This window comes from Mugil cephalus, chromosome 8 (assembly GCF_022458985.1).
Source record: "Mugil cephalus isolate CIBA_MC_2020 chromosome 8, CIBA_Mcephalus_1.1, whole genome shotgun sequence".
Lineage (NCBI taxonomy): Eukaryota > Metazoa > Chordata > Actinopteri > Mugiliformes > Mugilidae > Mugil > Mugil cephalus.
The window spans coordinates 1,203,329-1,219,583 of NC_061777.1; the positions used below are offsets into that span (position 1 = coordinate 1,203,329).

Consider the following 16,255-nt stretch of genomic DNA (forward strand, 5'->3'; position numbering starts at 1 on the left):
TTAGGAATAAGACGTTCATGTTTTGTGGTTTGGGTTCAGATTTAATACTTAAGACATTGAAAGTATAAAGGAGCACATGTAGAACTGACGATGTTTTCATTCTCTCAGAACAGCTGATTTGATCTTTTTAAAACCCTAACCTGATTGGTTCATCTGCACATATAAGTAACAACCTAGACAATGTTTGCACATCCTGAATGTCCAGCCACACTTTATTTAGTTTAGTTCCTTGGTTTAGATCAGTGCTGCCTAATTCTGGTCCTCCTGCATGTTGTTAATGTTTCCCTCCTCCAACACACCTGATTCAAATGAATGGCTCCTTATGAGGCCACTGCAGAGCTGGATGACGAGCTGATCATCTGAATCAGGTGGAGGAGGGAAACATCGAAAACATGCTGAGCAGGGGCCACAGGACCGGGGCCGGGTTTAGAAGGTTTAGATGAATAGTGTGAAGGAAACTTTTAAAGTGAGACTTTCATTGCCCAGTGGAACCTTTGCCTGAACCAACATGAGTGGAACCGGAGGAGCGAGGACGACCTTGTGAAGCTGAAGGTGGGTTTGTTTCATTCACCGTTCTGATGTCTTCAGGGTTCACCTCCTAATGTAGGAAAAAACAAACATTAAATGAGAAGGGATGTCCGGTCTCTGAGTGGTAGAATAAAGGATGTATGATGGAATGAAGAGGAGGAGGAACCTTCTCCTGTCGGCCGTTTCCTAAACGATCAAATCTAAAGTAAATTCTTCACTGTCCACCAGCAGGTGGCGCTCTGACATCAACATGTTTGAGTAGAAACAGGGAAGTTGTGCAACTGTCTGACACAGTTCAGCTGAATAAAAAAACAAAGCTTGCTTCCAGTTAAGATGTGGGGCATCCAGGAACTTTGTGACTGTGCTTCAGCTTTAAAGTGACTCAGGAGTGTTGAGGTGGACGGATGACGAATGTCATCGTCCTCCTTCTTGCTCTTCAAAGATGGGAGCCGTCTTCTTCTTCTGTTCTGTTTCCAGCAGCTTTGTTTCTCCGCCGAGTAGAACCACGCTGCCTGTAGATTACTGGATCATTTCCTTTTGCATGAACATGAAACCTCGTGTTTCTCTTCAGGTTCTATGAAGCGGCGCTGAATCCTTTTCATTCTGTCATGTTGCGTGTGACAACATGAGGGACAGAGGAGGACGGAGGAGGGTTTCCTCAGTGCATTGACCTCATTCAGAGCAGCTTCATTTCATTTGCCTGTGCAGGACACACACACACACACACACACACACACACACAGAGGGCTTGTTGTTGTTGTTGTTGCGTGTTCCCTCCTCTGCGTGGACACGTAGACTCCGTGTGATCCTGAAAACTGTTCCCTCCAATAAAATCATGCACCAAACCCTTCAGGACCAAACTCCGCCCCTCGCCTCACCTGCTGCTCGGGGCCACAGGTGAAAGTGTTGGCCAGTGGGTCGACCAACCAACCAACCGACCAACCAACCATCCGACCATAGAGCCGTGTGTGTGTAACCAGTGTTAGCTTTTGTGAAACCACTGTAGTGTGTAATAGAGTTGCGTCTCCTCCAGTTTTGTGTGAGTCTATTTTAGTTTGTGTATTTCGTGTGTTTTGTTGCTCCCCTCATCCTCTGGAGACGTAACAATCTTTTTTTTAAAAAACTGTTTTCATGTGTGATCACGGCAAAGACACAGTTTCAAACCGTTAAGTCCCAACGTCCTCTAACGAGTCCTTGCTAATACGTGACGTAGCTCCTCACTGTTGATGGAATTTGTTACATCAAACTAGAAAAAATAGTGTAAATAAATTTCAACTGATGAAAATAATTCAATGAGGTTTTGTCCGCTGTCATGTTTTTACAGCAAACTAAAGTGTTGCGTTATGAGGACATCAGGTCTAAATGAAGCAGAATAAGCTGCTACAAACCTAAAACGTGATGTCCTCATATGTGGACGAAGGGTCTCAGAAGGTTAAACGATGTTAAACTTGTCCCGGCATCCAACCCCCTATAAACCCGACGTGGAGGAGGAACACTTTGGGTTCTTTGCTTTGATGCAAATGGAGAGTGGACCTGGTTCTGTTTTTACTTTGGAGAACATGTGAGCTTTGTGATGTTCTGGAAACTCTGGGTCCAGGTCTAGTCCAGGGGTGGATGGATGAGTGTCAAGGATCATATAGAGGCGAGGACCCAAATGCAGGACAAAAGAGGAGGAGGCAGGGAATCCGGGGAAAAGGTTTTTTAATGAAAATAAAAGGGGAAACTCAAAGCGCTGAAGAAGGAAGGTAAATCCAAAGATCAGAAAGAACTGAGGACATGGAGACAAAAAGCAGGAAGACGTGAGCGCAGCACAACACAATGACACGACGAGGAACAAAGGGAAGGCAGGAAATACACAGGAGGGACGACAAGACACAGGTGAGACGCATCAGGGAAATCACACCAAGAGGAAACACAAGACAGGAAAAAAAACGGGAAACGTTTTGGTTTATACACACAATGTTACTGAAGTCTGACCCACAGGGACCAGGGTCCACAGAGACCAGGGACCAGGGACCACAGGGACCAGGGTCCACAGGAACCAGGGATTACAGAGACTACAGAGACCAGGGTCCACAGGGACCAGAGACCAGGGACCAGGGACCTCAGGGACCAGGGTCCACAGGAACCAGGGACCTCAGAGACCAGGGACCAGGGTCCACAGGAACCAAGTTCCACAGGGTCCACAGGGACCAGGGTCCACAGAGACCAGGGATCACAGAGACCACAGAGACCAGGGACCAGGGTCCACAGAGACCACAGAGACCACAGAGACCAGGGTCCACAGAGACCACAGGGACCAGGGTCCACAGAGACCAGGGACCACAGAGACCACAGAGACCAGGGTCCTCAGAGACCAGAGACCAGGGACCAGGGACCTCAGAGACCAGGGACCAGGGTCCACAGGAACCAGGGACCTCAGAGACCAGGGACCAGGGTCCACAGGAACCAAGGTCCACAGGGTCCACAGGGACCAGGGTCCACAGAGACCAGGGATCACAGAGACCACAGAGACCAGGGACCAGGGTCCACAGGGACCAGGGTCCACAGAGACCACAGAGACCACAGAGACCACAGAGACCAGGGTCCACAGAGACCAGGGTGAGGAACGTGGAGCGGCTCTTCTTGTTTTACGTTCGATAAGTTGTTTCACGTCTCCTCTGTGTCAGCTGGATATTCCACACTGGCCTCAACTTCCTGTTTGACTAAAATCCAGACTTACACACTCCACCTGAGAACTGCTGCTTCATCACATTGCATCAAAGCCTCTGACGTGTTTTCCTTTGTAGTTCAGTCACATCACGCTGACCAGGATGTTTTACAGTGAAAGGACCCGTATCAACAGTGAGTTAAGTTCCTGTCCACTGCAGCAGAACGATGGGCTGAGATCCAAGAGCCTCAAAGAACACCAGTGGATTCAGTGTGTGGGGAGGGGGGGGCATCACTCACCTGCTGATGAAACCAGTCACTGAAGAGTGATCAGGAGAGTCGGCTGGATGACGTATGTCCATCCTGAACAAACAGACGGGCGGGTAAAGATGAAACCAGCTACAGTAGCAGGAGGCTGAACGTACGTCATCCTGATCAGACGATCGACTCGTTATTCTTTCTAGATCCTAGGAACCAGCTGACGCTGTAGAAACGACGCCTCGTTTACTTTTCATCATATTAAGAGATAATATCTGTTACACTGTTTTTTTTGGAAAGTAAAAACCAAACTGAAGTTCAACAGCACAAAAAACAAACTAGTGAATCTGCACGTCAGCCTTTAAAGCTGAACTGAGTCAGAGGTCGAGTGGAGCAGCAGCTGAAGAGTGAACCATGTTTCACATTACTGGTTAAAAGTTTAAACATGTTTAAAGAACATGTAAATGAAACCCTGAACAGACCTTGGGCTGTTCTCTGCAAAAAAAAGGAATTTCAAGAAAGCAAAATGTATTTTGTTCAGAGAACAACTTGGTTTCCTTTTTTCAGATTTTTTGTGAAGCGAGCGAAGCTGAATCTTCGGGCAGATTTGTTTCCACTGACAGATGATTTGATTAATTATAAGAATATTTAGCTTCTTCTAGTAAGGCTTTATTGCCTGGTGAGGGACATGTGATGGACATCAGATGAAATACACACGTTTCTAAAACCGGACAAATGATTATTGATTTCAGAAGGAAGTCTTCTTCCGTCCCCCGTGTAGACGTGGGACATCAGGACAAAGATTTCAGTGGACAATAACTTTGATGCTAATCCTGAGGAACTTTAATGTTAACAGTTGTTTTATAAAGATTTTTTATTCTTCCTTCATTGCACCAGTTTGAACCTTTTCATTTCCTTTTAAAATTTCTGGTCTTAATCTGGACAAAATAATTTTTTTTATTTTTCTGAGGTGACTGTGCTGATCCTCTATAACCTGCTTCCATCAGCTCCCAGATGTTCCCTCCCAAACAGATTTATAACAGATCACCACTCCTCCCCCACTGTGTGTGTGTGTGTGTGTGTGTGTGTGTGTGTGTGTGTGTGTGTGTGTGTGTGTGTGTGTGTGTGTGTGTGTGTGTGTGTGTGTGTGTGTGTGTGTGTGTACTGTTTGTTTTTATCCATTTATTTATGCTGACACAACAAACTGGCCCGTGGGCAGAATAAAGTTTATCTTGACCGAGGAGTTAAAGCAAAGAGCAGGATTAAAACGACAGGAGCTTTTATTTTAGACCTCTGTTGAGGCGTCGGAGGAGGAGGAGGAGGAGGCGGCTGCTGCCTCTGCATCAGTCTGCTGAGAAGCTGCATCAGAAGCGTTGATGCAGGTCGACAACCAATACTCAAAGCGTTTCCTGTGGGTCCAGAGACAAATGACTTTATGAGCCCGTAGAGTCTGGTTTAAGTCTCGCGTCACCTCCTCTCAGACGAGGAGAACTGATGCTGAGGGTTAAAGGTCAGAGGCAGAGGAACACGTTCTGAAACCTTTTGAGAAGCCAGTGGAGACCAGTGAACTGATGGGCTCCGCTGGGTCGGCTCCAGGAGGGTCCAGGTACGAGGCCGAGGTCACCTGACCTGCAGCGAGCCATCAGGACCAGAGGGTCCAGGTCCAGGTCCAGTTCCTGGTCCAGGTCCTGGGTCTCTGCTTGGCTGGGGAACAATGATTAACATCCAACTCTAATCTGAAATCTGCTCCACACGTGTCTACACAAAGATCCACAGATAAACTTAACACAAACGTTCTGTACGTGGCCAGAGGGAACTCAGCGCTCTGCAGCTAGAACCAAGCAGGAACACGGATTCACTTTTATTAGCTCCAGCCTCTCTGGCCTCTCTGGCCTCGGTTTATTAAAAATCCCTCCCACTGACTGGATCTGCAGCAGAGGACTCTCACAAACTCAGGTTTCAAGGTTTTGATTCAACTTGTTTCTCCTGCACCTTATTTGAGTCTGACGGTTTTTATTTATTTGTCTTTTTTTCCTTGTCTAAACATCTTCAGTCTTGTTCATTGTTGCATCGTTCCTGTCTTTAGTGTCTTTAGTGTTGTCCTCAGTCTGTTCTCCTGCTTTACGTTCCGTCTCTTTGTGTCTCTGTTCCTTGCTTGTGGTGCATTAAATCTCTTATATCTCTTATATTTATTGTCTTTACAGTCACAGGAGCAGATATTGGTAGAATGATTGTGGACTTAAACTGAGCTCCTGGAAATAGGGATCTGTCAACATGAGGGACAGTAGAGGACTGTTCACTGTGTAAACAGATTGTTTTAACTCCTCACTCTTTCCTCTGATGTGAATATGTTCAAATGACTCCTACTTCAAGCCTTATTTGGCTTTAAATCATTTTCTGCTCTGGGACTCAAGTCGCTCCATCTCTGTCTAAACATCAGCTTTCTACCAAAAAACTAAAAAAGTGGATGTGGAAGTCTACTGGTTTCCTGAGGAGTTCCTCTTAGCAGGACGACGTCATTCCAGTCAACTAGAAACTCTTACAGTACAGTTTACAGTAAGTCATTCTACGGGAGAAAAAGCACCGTCATCAGTGTATCTGATCTGACCCGAAGCCTCGGCTCCTGTGAGGAATCGGTTTTTCTGAACCCGGTACCTGGCTGCGTCGGGTCCAGACGTGGGCTCGTCTCTGTCCAGGATCTGCAGCAGCTTCCGGGTCTTCGACTGAACCTCGGACACTTTGTCTGAGCTCTGCGGAGGACGGAGACCTCAGCTGGTTTATTTTTATTCCAGATATAAATCTAAAAATGAACATTAATCACATAACGTGTCACTGTGTCGTTCCTGTGACGCCGATGATTCACGGTCCAGAGAAACAAGCAATTATTTTTATCTAAGAAATGACGACATGTTCCTGAGCTGTTCCCATGTTCATGTAACATTAGTATAAATAATATCAGACCTGAACATGGTTTCAAATGAAACAAAAACTGGAACTGAACTGTTTGATTTTTAGATTTAAACAAAATAAAACCTTTTATTCTGTCTGAAACAAAAACAAGAAAATAATATTACAGATAATTTTCTTTCTACTGACGTGATTTAAAAAATAAAAGTGAAACAAGTCAAAGCTTCTCTTCCTGGTTTCAAACTGTATTAAAAGGCCAAGAGTTCATTTACTCGTTTAGCATTTTTTATTATTATTTTTAAATTGAAACAAATAAATTGCCTCTTATTTCTTTCTGTGTTATTTTAGACTCTAAAACCATTTGAAACACCAGGAAGCACCCAGACCTTCACCAGTGGCTCCATCGTCCACAGAGTTTGTTCCCACATCCATCTGCAAACTCTCTGGGAAAAGGCTTCAGTTGTTGCAGATGTTGTGCAGGTGTTAACATTATTTCTATTTTGTGGTTTATTTAAAGTTCTGCTGAGGTCACTGAGGATTTGGATGAACCTTTACTGGAACATGTGAGGAGCTCCTCTCTGCGCCGCTAACCATCAGCTCAGTTTGTGTTTTTACCGTGACGACGTCTCTGAGAACAGAGACCGCCTCCTTCACGTCCCTCTCCAGAGGCCTCCTCCTGCTCCTCTCCTTCTGCAGCTCGGCCTCCAGCTCGGCCGCCGCGCTCATGATCCGCCGCCGATCCTCGGAAAGCGACGCCAGGCGCTGTCTAGAAACACACTCAGGTTTGTCTCTTTCCTCTACGACACGGGGCCACACTCAGCTCAGCTCAGGGGCCAGAGCTCAGGACCATAATAGCATCACCAATAAATAATGACAACTTCATATTTTTAAATAGAGGAATTAGGAGAATGTTCACATTTAATAAACGTTCCTTTAACAGAATGAAATGTCTCACGTCTGTCTGCTGTTTATTGCTCAGGGTTGTGTTCCGTCACTTCTCTGAATAAAACAGTTTACAAATCAGAAATAGAAATTTTTCATTTTCATTGGAAAACTGCAACCTTCTTTGTATTTTCCCACTTTGCAAATTCATCCAATTTGACCCTATGGCCGGCCGGTTTTGACCCACGGGCCACACGTTTGACACTATGGAAGAGAGTAACGCCCCCTGTACAACAAGATTCTCCTTTTCAGTGCAAAGAAGGTTTTATTTACAAGGATTTTACAGGTAAAGTTAAAACACTAAAAAAGATATTGATAAATACATAGTTTTTTATTGGAGCAGCTTCGATGCATTCATCAGCTGTTGCATGTGAGAGTTCAGGTCGCACCAAGATTCAAGCTCAAATAGCTGGATTCATCATTTCACCACAGAACCACTAGTTACTGGGCTGTGTTCTGTTCTTCTGATTTCTATGCTCCCCCCAAGAGAGAGGGACACAAAGAAATGTCTGGCTTCTAGCCGTAAGAATAAATAATAAAAATGATGGAAATCTGTGGGACCCTGACAGTCGATATGTGGATGTGACCGTAAACACTTAATCACTTTAAATCATGATGCTATCATTAGCTAATGTTGTTAGTAACAATATTAAAAAGTAAAGAATGTTGATGCTGAACTGAAATGACCGTAGACAGAGTTCCGTTAACTAAAGGGTCAACGTTGGCTGAGCTTCGTGCTGCGTTCATGTCACCATTCGTTCATTTCACATCATGTAACGATTATGACTCGATGACAGACGTCGTATATTAGAGTAAATGTCCTCGTTTCATCCATGATATGAGTGATATTATTACTCCTCACACTTCACTGCTCTCTCTGCCGCGTACAGTCCCGTGTATCTGTTATACATCTGTTTGCAGTTCAATGCTTTTTGTTGCCATTCAGTACTTTAGGTTTGTCATACAGTCATTTTTCTGCAGCAGCTCTCTGTTGTGCAATTCAACACTTTCAGTTTGTCATGCAGTAATTTCTTTCACAATCCAATTACTGTTGCAATTCACTACTTTTTGTATATTTGCCAATAATTGCATATTGTTTATTCTGTTCTACTTTTTTAATCTTATTATTTATCTTCTACACAGTCCACTCTTTATTCTTGCCACTTTTCTGCTCTGTGTTGCAGTTTCTCCGCTGAGGGACAAATAAAGGTTTTCTATTCCACTCTGTTCTATGTCCTGGTATGACACCTGTGTTACCACATTATTTATGCCTGATGAACAGTTCCCAGCCGACAAATGCTAGCAACACAAAATAAACACTGACTGCGGGGGGGATTGTATTTATCGCTGGTCTTTGTTCTGACCCAGATGGAGGTGTGGTCTAATTTTCATCTATAGTAAATCCGGGCTGGACTGTGTCACTAGAACTAGAAGTACAACCTACTCCCCATCGTACACATACCTGATGTCGTCCTCCAAGCGACTCTTCCCGAGTTTAACTTTGTTCTTCTGCTTCCTTTTCATCAGCTTCTCCTCCTCCTGCAGATAAATAAATAAACGGATTCAGGTGAAAGTGAAGACAAACTGAGTCAGAGTTTGATCTTCAGACCTCGTGGAGGAGTTCAAGATCTCTCTCAGAAAAAAACAACTCATTCAGTTTCCACCTCTCCTAACCGGAGGTCACAGTGTGGAGCACATGAACTATGTTCTCAGTGTATTTATTCACATCAATAATCTAGATTTCATTACTTTCTACTGTGACAACGTCAGAGACTAGTCGGTGACAGTCGACTTTAACCTTCTAAACCTTCTAAATTTCATTTCCAAGTTATTGTAGGACGTAAGAAGACTTTCTTCATGTATTAAATCCAGGTGAATGAATCTCCAATATCTGGTTCCTGGTCCCATATCTGGTTGCAGTCCCTAAAGTAATCTAAACATGTATTTGTCACATTAGAACATCAGAGCTGATTCAGACACTTGTAAACATCATCACATTAGAAACATTAGGACACTTGTTCTTCTTCATGGTTCCTAATAAACCAGTTTTGCTCAGAGTTTATGCAGAGGGGGACCTTGTAGACCACATTAGACCCTGACAAAGTTTCCTAGTTCCTGGACCTGTGGAGGGTTTAAGATCTGAACTTGTGTGACCCCCCTACTCCTCCGTCCATGTGCCTTCAACAGTCTCAGAAACATAGTTGCCGTGTCCTGGTACCTTGGTCAGATTACTGATGTCCAGCACAGCTTTGTTGTTCTTGGTCCTCGTCTCGCCGGCTTTGACGCTGAGCTCAAACTGTTGGCGCTTCAGAATGTGTTTCTCCTCCATCAGCTCCACGTTCTCCTGCAGAAGGGGCTGGACCTTCTCAAACATGTCTCTGTGCTGGGCCCTCTCCTCCTCAACGATGGCCGACACCGTCGCCTTAATCCGCCCGTCGATGACCTCAGAGCACTCCTGGACAGCCCTGAAAGAGAGGACAGAGTCGAGTCGGGTTCAGTCTAACCACCTGTCTCTGCCCTACCTGTAGGCTCTACCTGTGGGCCCTACCTGTGGGCCTTACCTGTGGGCCCTACCTGTGGGCCCTACCTGTGGGCTCTACCTGTAGGCCTTACCTGTGGGCCCTACCTGTAGGCCTTACCTGTGGGCCTTAACTGTGGGCTCTACCTGTAGGCCTTACCTGCGGGCCTTAACTGTGGGCCCTTACCTGTAGGCTCTACCTGTGGGCCTTACCTGTGGCCTCTACCTGTAGGCCCTACCTGTGGGCCTTACCTGTGGGCCCTACCTGTAGGCCTTACCTGTAGGCCTTACCTGTGGGCCCTGCTTGTGGGCCTTACCTGTGGGCCTTACCTGTGGGCCCTGCTTGTGGGCCTTACCTGTGGGCCTTACCTGTAGGCCTTACCTGTGGACTCTACCTGTGAGCCCTACCTGTGGGCTCTACCTGTGGGCTCTACCTGTGGGCCCTACCTGTGGGTCCTACCTGTGGGCCCTACCTGTGGGCCCTACCTGTTGGCCTTACCTGTGGGCCTTACCTGTGGGCCCTACCTGTTGGCCTTACCTGTGGGCCTTACCTGTAGGCCCTACCTGTGAGTCCTACCTGTAGGCCTTACCTCTGCCTCTTCTGCGTTAAGTCTAACTCCAGGCTTTTGATGGCAGCTCTCTGTTCTTTTCTCTGAGTCTCCATCTGCTCCTCCCTTGACTCCATGTCGAGCAGCTGTTGTCTCAGCTGCTTCTGTTGCTCCTTGATTTCCTGCATCTTGGCCACTGAAGAGGAGGAAACAGGGACTGAAACTATGCTCTTGAAGGAGAAATCTCTTTAACCACATCTCCATCATTAGGTTTTTTAAGTTCCTGTGCACATGTGTTTGTTTTAGGGTTTGAAACTCGCATATCTGCCCATTTATTGCCATTTGTGGAACTGTTGACCAGGAACTCTGGGAGCTGACATCACTCTGCGTCATTAACCACAACACCGCCATATTGGCAGGAAAGTGCACTTCTCCACTAACTGCTCAGTTGACTGTGAACAACTAACTAATTAACCTGGGGCTGTTGGGCTCCAAGATGCCAGAATAGTCGGAGACCAGCAAAGTGGAATTTATTTTGTAGGATTCCCAAAGATCCCGCAACACAGTAGATGCTTGATTAGATGATGTCTGCCTCAACCAGAGTGGGATGTGTGAATGATGGGATTCATTTATCGATTTTATTTCATTTTATTTTAGTGGTTGTTGTTAGTGTTTCCTCTATCTAGTTCTCTGTCTGTTCTTTAATAAAAAGGCAAAAGAAAAGTATTTGCTGAGTCTGTGCTGGAGCTTCATTCTTATTTTTGCAGTTCTACCCCTGACTATAATGAGCCGTGCTTGTTTCCACGGCCTCATTGCATCAGTGCATTAACAGTAACCGTTTCCTCACCGTGTGCCTCGCTCTCAGAGGTCAGTTTGTGGATGTGTTCCTGCAGCTGCTGCCTCTTCTGGCCGTGCTGCAGCTCCAGATCCTCTCGCTCCTGTTGGTGGACGTGACGCTGATGCTCCAGAAGTTCCACCAGCTTGTCCACTTTCCTCTGCTCTGCAGGAACCGAGTGCACCAGGTACTCGGATATGTCCCTCTTGTCCACCTCCAGCGCTCTGTGCTGAGACACCAGGTCCTTGTTCTGTTTCCTCAGCTCGTCACTTTTACGCTGGCATCTGCAGAAGGAGGAGGGATGAGCAGGGAAGAGGATCGACTCTAGTGACTGACAGTGACTGAGCAGCAGCTGGAGACGACCCACAGGACGACATGACGCTTTATAAGACCCAGGGAAAGGTTCAGTAAAAGAACTGAGGTCAGTTAATCCAGATGTAAGATGCATAAACCTCTAAATGAGATTAGTTTTAGGTCGTTAACAGGCTCTGTATTCTGTCATTCTGTGCAGTTTTTGATTACACTGTTTATTTTAGTTTATCTTTTTTTGTTGTGTTTATTTTATGTGCAACTAAACTACTGTGACAAGTCATTAAAGTCGATCTTAGTCTAAGTCTAAACCCAGGAGTCATTTAGAGCCGGACACACCTTGACTTTCTTTTCTACTTTTAAACAAACTAAAACTTCCACGTGAAACATATTAAAAGTAAAAGCAGTTCAGCCAATAGATGGGAGCTTCACATTTTACACAGTTTCTTTTGAAAGTTATGTTTTTTTAGTTGTATTTCTTGCTGTATATATTATAAGAACACTAATATATATTTAGGCTCCTCACATGGAGGCAGATCTACAGATTATATCGAGATCTTAATGGTCGTACCTCTCCAGCTGCTCGTCCAGATGTCGTATTTGTGTCAAATACAACGACTTCTCTTTGTCCGGAGCTGTTTTATCTTCCATGCTCTTTGACTTTTTATCCATAAATGGATCAGTGTTTAGTTGGTTTAGTTTATCTTGTTGACTTCCACCGTTTTAATGTTAAAGCACATTTATTTAAACTTAAACAATAACAGACCAAGATGTTGTTGCTAGGAAACGCTGCCTTCAAAAACAGGGTCGACAGGATCAAGGTTTGACCTCAGCATCCTCTACAGAATATAACAGCAACTATCAATTCATTTTAAAAGTAAAACACAAATCTATTTACACAATAATTTTATAATAAATTCATTCATTATTCGTTTCCTTTTTCTGTAACCAGTTTTCCTCTGGAGCTGGAGGGTCAAACTCATTTTAGTTCAACTCAATTTCATTTGAATTTTGACAAGAGCGTAGGTCTTCAACAGGGGGTCTGTGGCCCTTAGGGGGTCCGCGGAGGCACAGCAGGGGGGTCACAAAGCCTTTGGTTGATTAGACACTTTTTATATATATTTATATTTTTTAAATTTTCCCCACAAATTTAAATTTCTTGAATCAAACATATTGTAGTAAAGCTTAACACTGAATGCAAAACGATAATAATAATGATGTATATTTATAAATAGCATTAGGTTGATTTAGTGCAAAGGAAAAACAAGTAAATTAGCAGTTTACATTTAATAAAATAAATCATTTAAAAAATTAAATTTCACCCAGTTTGACTTATTTGTTTGTTATTTCCAGTGGAAAAATTAGCAACTTCTGTGTAATTTCTTGCAAATTGAAACCCACTTCTGACCAAATCTATAACTATATCTTTTCCTGAGATGATTTTATATCGACGTCTACTGATCACTCAAATCAAACACTGGCTCTTTCCCACCAAGGCTGATTTAACCACTTTACTTTTACTGAGGCTGATTCACTGTGGGTGTGGACCGGGCCTGAACCTCCGACACTCCCTCAGTGAATCACAGCTGGAGCGGATCGGCCTGGACCGTCTGGACTCCGTGTGATCTCTGTGATGGCTGGAGTCCAGATTTAATCCAGATTTAATGAAGCAGAGAGAGGAGCCGCTTCTCAACCAGCTCCGTCCAAACGTGAGACGCTGTCACAGAACATGAGCTCCGTGAATCATTCACCAACAATAAACTGAAGTGAACAATCTCAGAGCGACGACAAAGACAAAAGAGGGAATTAAGAAATAAATGTGTTGCACATGAGACAGAGATACTGAGTGGAGCAGTGAGTCCAGCATCAGGCATCCAGTCCTCTTCAGGAGGCTGGGCCCCGACACATGTGACTTCAAACTGAGACACAACACAAAGCTGTTGCATTTATTTAACCATAAATGAGAGGCCAACCTACCCAGCATGTCTTTGGATGGAGGGAGGAAGCTGGAGTATACAGAGAGAAAACATGCTAAATTATGCAAATGTAATTCTAATTCTAATAATAATAATAATAATAATAATAATAATCCCAGTCCAGTTGTTCAGGCTGGTGGTTTGAGGCTGCAAAGATTTCCTGCAGCGTTCTTTGAGACAGAAGTTGTCTGAGTCTTCTGGAGAAGTTGTTATGTCTATTATCTGGTGGAGAAGGTGGTCGGGGTCATCCAGGATTTAGTCCTTGAGTCCTCCTCTTCAGATTCACATGTTTACATGTACATCTTTTTTTTCTTTGGGGTTGTCTCTTGTGTGAAAGATAATTTGAACTTTCTACAGCAGAGGTTAGACGCTACGTTAGACAACATGTTTGCCCCGTGCAGGAATCAGAGGTTGTGTAAAGGTTTAAGTGCGTTGCCTGCAGGAGGATTCTTTAATTAGATCACTGTTCTCTTTCCCTCCTGAAGCCACAGCTCCACCTGCACCAGCAGACAGACGAGTTCCCTCCCAAACCCGAACGGTTCTTTAATTACTGCGTTTGGCCTCAGACAGACACAAACAGCACTGAGCCTGAGCCTGAACCTGAACCTGAACCTGAGCCTGAGCCTGAGCCTCAACCTCAACCTCAACCTCAACCTCAACCTCAACTGAACCTCAACCTCAACTGAACCTGAACCTCACGTTTACGGTGCAGGTAATCAACGTACACTGATCAACCACAACATTGTGACCACTGATGGGAGAAGTAAACGACATTTAAACCATCTTGTGACAGTTCAGCTCTGCTGGGAAACTTTTTTTCAATGATGTGGATGTTACTTAGACGTGTAGCACCCATCTTAACCAGACCAGACCAGACCAGACACTCCCACATCATAGCAATGACACTCTTTGATGGCAGCAGCCGTCCCCAGCAGGATGCAGCCTCACACACACACACACACACACACACACACACACACACACACACACACACAAACGCTTTAGGAACAACTAAAAAAAAAAAACATGAAGAGCAGCTCAAGGTGTTGACCTCCACATTCACTGGATCCTGAACTGATCGAGTATTTGTGGGATGATCCGCAGAGGCCCCTCCTCTTAAAGGCCCCCAATAACAACACACATGTTCATCCTCCGATGAGACACCACAAAGGAAAACTACGCAATATTAGGAAGGTGGTCATAATGTTGTGGCTGATGGCTGTATAGTGATCAGGACTGGACTGGAGCTGATAGCATCTTGTTTTAGAGGAAAGGTTCAGAGACCAGCTCTGGAGTAGAAGTTAAAAGAGTTCGAGCTCCGGAGGAAAAGGTCAGAATGATTTTTATTGGTGAGGAAGTGTTTCCGGTTTGTTTTTATCACGCTCCTCCTGGCACAACAACACATTTCAATGCTTTTAAAAATACTTTAAAATCTCTGGTGGAAATAAAAAAACGCCTGCATCAACCACCGAGTGAATCTGGAGATGCATGAACCCGCTGTGTTTCCTGGAGAGAAGCTCGGTGTCTTATTCAGGAGCTGGAGCCTTTACCTTTGTAACCGTTTATTTCTGCTTGACCTCATTTTTCCAAAGCTTCTAAAACTTCAACCCGCATCTGACCCAGCGCTGGTGTCAATGCCAGCGAAATGTGATCGTTAAAAACATTTCTGATATTCAGAATGTGCCTGTGAGTTGACCCTGAGTTCACTAGACCCGGCATGCGTCCGCCCGAGGACACCTCCAGGTACAGTAATTCATTTTCATAGCTGTGGTTTCTGCTCATTGTCATAACCTGTGAGGTGTCCTGCACGCTACCTCTGCCTCCCACAGATATTCAGCCCGAGGCGTCTGCTACTGTAACTCAGCTGTCTCCGCGTCTCTGTCTGTTTTTCTTGGCTGCATCTATGTCCTCCACATCAAGCCCTGGGAGAAAGACGCCTTCAGAAGAGAAATAATGCGCTCTTTGCACGAGAAGAGCCGGGGATGTGTTTCCTCGACAGGGAAGGATCAGACGGAGGAAGATGCGAGAATAGAGCCGGAGCGAGGAGAAGCCGCGGAGCCGAGCTCAGACCTTCAGCTCTCACGCAGGAACAACTTCATGCTGGATTGAAACTGAAACCTTCAGTCTTACACATCAATTGGATTTTCTGTCAGTTTTTTACATCTACCAGATAAAATACTACATTCTCTCTTCCTTTTTACATTTGTCGACTCCATCCAGGCTGGAGTCGGGGTTAAAGCTGAGGTCTCTGCCTCCAGTGGTCGTTTCTGTTTTCATTGTGCAGGTGAACAAAATTTTTGCTGACCTGTAATTATTTTAATAATTTTTTGATCTGAAACAAAACCTAAGTGCATTTAATCCTCCCTGAGTCACTCAGACTGCTGCAGACTGCTCGGCCTGTTCTGTAAAGTCAGCGTCTGACCAGGGACGGGCAACGAAAATCGTTTCCTTCAAAGAACAGGTCACTGCGTTTATCGATGCTTTCTGAGACAAGTCTTTACGTCCCAGTCCAGACGGTGTTAATGCTCCTAAAAGCCGCCATAAAACGAGAGAAGAAGAAGAATCTTTACATCAAAGCAGGTCATTCACATCACTTATCAATGACAACAGGGAAGAGACGGAGACGGTTGAAAGTGGCTTCACTTCTCCAGAAGGAACAGCACAACCTGCAGCTTATACGGCACCAGAATTTAAAACAAGGCCGGCAGCAGCATCGGCATGGTGTACACATATGTACTACACACCCCAGAATAACAGTAATACCTGTAATTAAAAGCAGTGAGAC

At 44.8% G+C, this 16,255-nt stretch overlaps 1 protein-coding gene and 1 long non-coding RNA gene across 2 annotated transcripts; one reads left to right on the forward strand and one right to left on the reverse strand.

The window, feature by feature from the left end:
• Window positions 1-339: 339 nt before the first annotated feature.
• Window positions 340-7,119, forward strand: LOC125012842. The gene is made up of 3 exons (XR_007113326.1): window positions 340-552; window positions 6,691-6,822; window positions 6,981-7,119. It is a non-coding gene; the product is annotated as an uncharacterized LOC125012842 (long non-coding RNA).
• Window positions 4,707-12,224, reverse strand: LOC125012800 (myosin-11-like). Its single transcript, XM_047592948.1, has 9 exons — window positions 12,066-12,224; window positions 11,198-11,469; window positions 10,393-10,546; window positions 9,503-9,749; window positions 8,747-8,823; window positions 6,958-7,108; window positions 6,091-6,185; window positions 4,975-5,139; window positions 4,707-4,844 (listed from the first exon to the last, which is right to left on the reverse strand). Exons 1-9 carry the CDS (start codon window positions 12,164-12,166, stop codon window positions 4,721-4,723), a joined length of 1,386 nt encoding a protein of 461 aa, XP_047448904.1. The 5' UTR covers window positions 12,167-12,224; the 3' UTR covers window positions 4,707-4,720.
• Between the last annotated feature and the right edge of the window lie 4,031 nt (window positions 12,225-16,255).